General features: G+C 33.6%; 1 protein-coding gene across 1 annotated transcript; it reads left to right on the forward strand.

The window, feature by feature from the left end:
* Window positions 1–273: 273 nt before the first annotated feature.
* On the forward strand, window positions 274–4,761 carry LOC141712662 (ubiquitin-fold modifier 1). The gene is made up of 4 exons (XM_074515685.1): window positions 274–433; window positions 529–626; window positions 1,730–1,762; window positions 4,429–4,761. Exons 1-4 carry the CDS (start codon window positions 360–362, stop codon window positions 4,506–4,508), a joined length of 285 nt encoding a protein of 94 aa, XP_074371786.1. The 5' UTR covers window positions 274–359; the 3' UTR covers window positions 4,509–4,761.
* Window positions 4,762–5,159: the final 398 nt, after the last annotated feature.

The raw sequence follows: 5,159 nt of genomic DNA on the forward strand, positions 1-5,159 counted from the left end.
TGAATGTTAAAATTCAAGTTTGATTCCCACAAACAATATTTTTTATAAAAATATTAAGTAGAAGGGCAAAATTGTAATTTTACTCAAAGTAAATAATCTTGCTAATTTTTTTATCCCAGACACGAGATAGATCTTCCAAAGAACAGGGTTTTTTTCGAATAAGCCAATTCATTTAGGAGAGATCCCCTTTTTCTCCTATTATATATAAAAGATATTTCTTAAAACATAAATCCCAATTCTTTTTTTTAAAAGGGAACATAGGAACGCCTATTTATAATTTAGGATAGCCAAACAAGGCCTACTGTGTATACGTATTCGCGTAGAATTTGCAAATTCCCAATTATAATCATCAACAAAAAATGGCCAACGGTGGTGGTGGGAAAGTTTCTTTCAAGGTCATTTTAACATCCGATCCCAAACTCCCGTTCAAAGTGTACGCTCCTCTCGTCATTATCTTTTATATTATTTTTGGTTCTTGATTTCAATTTAATTCAATAAAATCGAATATGTGGGTGTTAATTAATTCAGGTTTAGTGTTCCGGAAGGAGCTCCATTTACTGCTGTTTTGAAATTTGCAGCTGAGGAATTTAAAGTTCCTCCTCAAACTAGCGCTATTATCACCAATGGTACCCCTTTTATTTTTCTTGATATATTCAGTTATATGTAAATAATTTAAAGTTTATGTCTGTGATTTGCTTGTTTATGATTTGGGTTTTTGTTTTTTGTTCGGATTGGTTGTAAAGTTGTCATCTTTTTTTGTTTTGATGTTGTTTGATGTGTTTATTTTATTGGGATTTTGAGGTGGTAGTGTTTGTTAGATGAGCTTGCTAGGGGTGTTTGGTTCTGGGTATGTTAGTTATCCAGTGAAACTGGAGAGAAATGATCCGGATGGTCGGATTTAGAAATGACTTGTTTGAGCTGGATGGGTTGGCTGATCTGTTGTTGACATGTGTTGTTTTCGCTCTAGGTGATTTTAATTGAATTTTAACTTTGAGAAAAGTGAAATTATATGAAGGTCGTGTTTGTTTTATGTGGCAACTGGCAAGTCGTAAAAATTAATTACAATTTATGTTGTAACAAACTTTATTTCATAAGTTTGTAGTATAACATTAAGAAATATTGAGAGCTACTGGTGCAAAGAGATGTACACGGACTGAGACACATTCAATACCATTCTGACTCAACACACAAGCAAAGAATGATTCTGTCTGGACTTTTTTATATTTCAGTTCCAATTGTTATGATACAAGTAGAAAACAAATTATTCACTTGTCATTAGAGCTTTTTCTTTAAAACTTCGGGAATCCTGTGAAATGTATGACGTGTAAATTACAACAGAAGTTCCAAATTTGAAAGCTGTTGTTTTTAGCATTGCAATGATGTTTGATGCGTGTGGATCATGATAATTATACCAAAACGTCAACGAATTTTGATAAGATTTCAACGCTGTCCACACTGAGGGAAGACGGTAATGGTTTTGAGTTATAGCAGGTAACATTAAACAAGCGTGAGCTTATTGTATTTCTTATTTATAATTTATAGCATATAGTCAGGGTTGACAAGCTTATTAGACTATAAAACTGCATTCAAGTTCTGGCTTGATTGCAAGCGACAATGATTTCATTATAATTCAATAAGAGATATCCGTTGTGAATTAGATAACCGTTTAAACCTTCTCTCCTTATCCCTAACGATTTGATCTTACCTGTTTGTATATATTTTTGTGCAGATGGTGTTGGAATCAACCCACAGCAAAGTGCAGGTATTTCTAGTCATAACCATCAGTCCATCATTAGTTCAGTTCATGATTGCCACTTCATAATTTATTAATCTGTTTAAAAGTTATTTTTTATTGTTCTGATTGCTGAGAGAATATTGTGCATGAGTACTTCTCTTTTGTTGTTTTCGGAGGGTTGAATTATTTTAACGAAGTGAAAAGTTAAATCATAGTAAGGGCTAAAAAGTTAAAGAATAGTAAGGACTAAGGAGATTCTGTGAAAGCATACGTGAACTTTGGGCAGACCTGATGGGTTGTGTTGCAAGTTTCCACCTTAAATGTAAATTATTCCAAGAACGAAAAGGGTTCATTTTCAATGTAAAAATATCTGTAGTATAAATTAATTTGGGAAAAAGGACTTTTGAAGTTTGGTCTTTTTACGTGGACCAATGTAGGGTGATTATGTTACAAGTCTTGTAAAAAGAACACATAATATCATATATTAGAATATTTATTTATTTAGTACATAATAAACTGAATAGTAAAAAATGTAATTGATATTGAAGCAATTAAACATTGATAACCTTAAACAATTAAGTAGTAAGTTAGAAAAGCCAGAAATACAAACAGAGATATGTTGATATTTAGTCATAAACTAACATCATCCTTAGACCTTCGCCAATTGTGTTGTAAGCGAGCGCCTCCTAGAATAGAATTATATTATAAAACTATAAATATATCAAGAATTTTGTTGGGGAGCTTGAATGAAGTAGAACTACTATCACCAAAAAGCTACAAGAAGAAAACTGAACATACAGGAAAGTGATGGAAAGATTTCTGCTATTTTTTCTTGTGTTTGAAACGAGACTCTAAGACTACCTGTATTGAGCGATTGAGAATTTATTTGTTTTACCTTTTGACGTGGAACACAAATATTATAGAGGGTGATAGAGAAGAAATAGGTGGTATTATCGCTGGTTGATTTCTAATTTCACTTTTAAGCAGTGTACTAAGAAACAAGAGCTCTAATTGATCCTTAAACCAATTTGACTGATGCTTTGAAATTACCTTCCAACTAAGAATCAACACTAAAGCATATTTTTTCCCAAGTAAACCAAGTCTGGAAATTTTAAGCAAAGTTTACCAGCAGGTTGTAGTGCTGTGCTCCATTGCTTACTTTCCTGGCCGAGATTTGATTTTGTGAATTTGGTATATGCACGAAATTAACCTTTAAATTTATACTGTTATTTAACATTTAAAATTAACGTAAACTGTTGTTTGAAAAGGAAAGATTTGGCACTTATCACCTGCCATAAATTCAAAACGCAAAGATTGGTGACATGTCACCTGGTGCTACCACAGAGTGCCGGCAATTATAATGCCTCTCTGCCTGTCTAATTACTATTACTTTGGGTAGAGCCGGCAATATCGTACACGACACGGAAACACGACATGAAAATTACGGGTTTGGTTTTACCTTTTTGGTACACGAACATGAACGTACACGAACACGAAATTACACGAATTAATTTAGTGTTGGTTTTGGTTTTATCCACAGGTACACGACAGGAAACGAAAATGCACGAAATAAAAAATTAATTAAATAATATTTAAAAATTAAATAATTACATATAGAATTTCTAGACAAAATAAATAAAATGTAATTTAACTTTGACTCCAGCAAAAAAGGACCATACTTCTTTTGACAAATTGAGACCACATTTTAGCAAAAGAGGTTGAGACTTGAGAGCACGCAAGCCCAATAGTCTTTTAAAACTTTTAGGGTAGAAACTTTCTTTCCCCTTTTCCAAATCCTTCTGCCGCTTGCATACATCCTCGTATTATTCCGGTAATCTTCGGTCTCGTCCCCTACGGTGCTTTCCTATTAGAACTAGGCGGAATTTGCTGCTTTAATTCTGGGCCTCTTGCTTGTATACATCCTTGATTCACTAAACTTTAAGTCATATTACTTAATTGTTATCTGGTATACTCTCGTCTCGGCTTAGATTGTTTTCTTCATATTTTCTACTTCCTCTCTATATCTCGCATTTAATCTATCTGTGCCTCTTACTGTATTGCTCTGTTTTCGTTTCGTTTTGTTTTTTTCATTTCGTTCGTGTTGACACGAAATAATTTGTTTCGTTTTCGTTTTTGACATTCAGTATTGAATTAATTTCGTTTCGTTTTCGTTTTATCATTTTTTGACACGAAACACGAAAGTACACTACACGACACGAATTGCCAGCTCTATCCTTGGGGTAGTACACAGAAATGACCATTCCCCTCGAGCAGACTTAATTTGTAATCTCTTTTCATATTGTATGCAAGTTATTTTTTTTGGAAGATTTTTCCGAACCATAATGTGACATCGGTATGCTCTGCCACTGAACTTGTATATTAATTAGCCCAGTCTGTGAAGGGAGGGTCCAGCTTGCATGGTATTCATGTATCTTTCAATTTTAATTCACATCTGTGCAAACTAATGTTATTACGTTGTTCTCATACTTATTCCCTGTAACTAACATCAAAAAATATTGTTTTTTGGTTCAATTTCCATTGTGTCATGTTGCCATGTCTCTTTTAAAAATTATGACAATAAAATAAAATTTTGTGTTTCTTGAAGAGTTGAAATTGTTTTATGCCCAATTTTAAGTGTTGGAATTTATCAAAGCGGTTTAATAATATAACTTTTTTATATATCTAATTTGCAGGCAACGTGTTTCTGAAGCATGGCTCAGAGCTACGTTTGATTCCTCGTGATAGAGTTGGTGCTTCATGGATATCATACTAGATGCTACTGCTCATCATCTTATAAAATCTGCTGTGTATCTCTTCCGTTACTGAAGTTGGTGGTTCATGGTTGTAACAATGTTGCGTTATAGTATTAAAAAGTAGCTAAAGTCTACAGAATAAAGACAAACAAAAATGCTTTTCAGCTCCCTATCACTGCCCTGGTAATGAACTGGAAACAGAAACCAAATGGTCATGATTGCAATGGATATGGGTTCCTTGAGATTCTTCTAAGGAATTTAAACTTTTTGGTAGTTGCTTGTGGACATTAATATGGTCCCATATCATATTTCTTTTCCAGCGTGCAAGCATTGCTTGGTAACACAACTACCTTTCCAGTTATATAAAAATTACAAAGGCTGGGAAGTAAATGTGATGTGAGATTGTTTGTGCCTGGAAAACCCTTAAAAATAACTGTCTAATAAAAAAGAGATACAATACTAATTCTTTTAATACCTCAAGGCTCAAGGCTAGAACTTTTATCCTACACTTACCAAAGTCCAGAATCCAGAGGTTTAGCAATTATCTTTAGGGCACTTATTTCCAAGCCGCTGTCTCACATGGGAGGTTCTAGTGGTGACAACAATGCCTAATGACCCTGCATTACCGGTGATTATGCAAATACATTCCAGTCCTCTTCATTTCCATTAAT

The sequence above is a fragment of the Apium graveolens genome, chromosome 3 (genome assembly GCF_009905375.1).
Source record: "Apium graveolens cultivar Ventura chromosome 3, ASM990537v1, whole genome shotgun sequence".
NCBI lineage: Eukaryota > Viridiplantae > Streptophyta > Magnoliopsida > Apiales > Apiaceae > Apium > Apium graveolens.

What these genes read in the sequence shown, in the direction of transcription:
- LOC141712662 (XM_074515685.1), top strand. Translation starts at nt 360, where the DNA reads ATGGCCAACGGTGGTGGTGGGAAAGTTTCTTTCAAGGTCATTTTAACA. An exon ending in CCCAAACTCCCGTTCAAAGT is followed by an intron (nt 434 to 528) that starts GTACGCTCCTCT and finishes TAATTAATTCAG; the next exon opens with GTTTAGTGTTCCGGAAGGAG. An exon ending in TAGCGCTATTATCACCAATG is followed by an intron (nt 627 to 1,729) that starts GTACCCCTTTTA and finishes ATTTTTGTGCAG; the next exon opens with ATGGTGTTGGAATCAACCCA.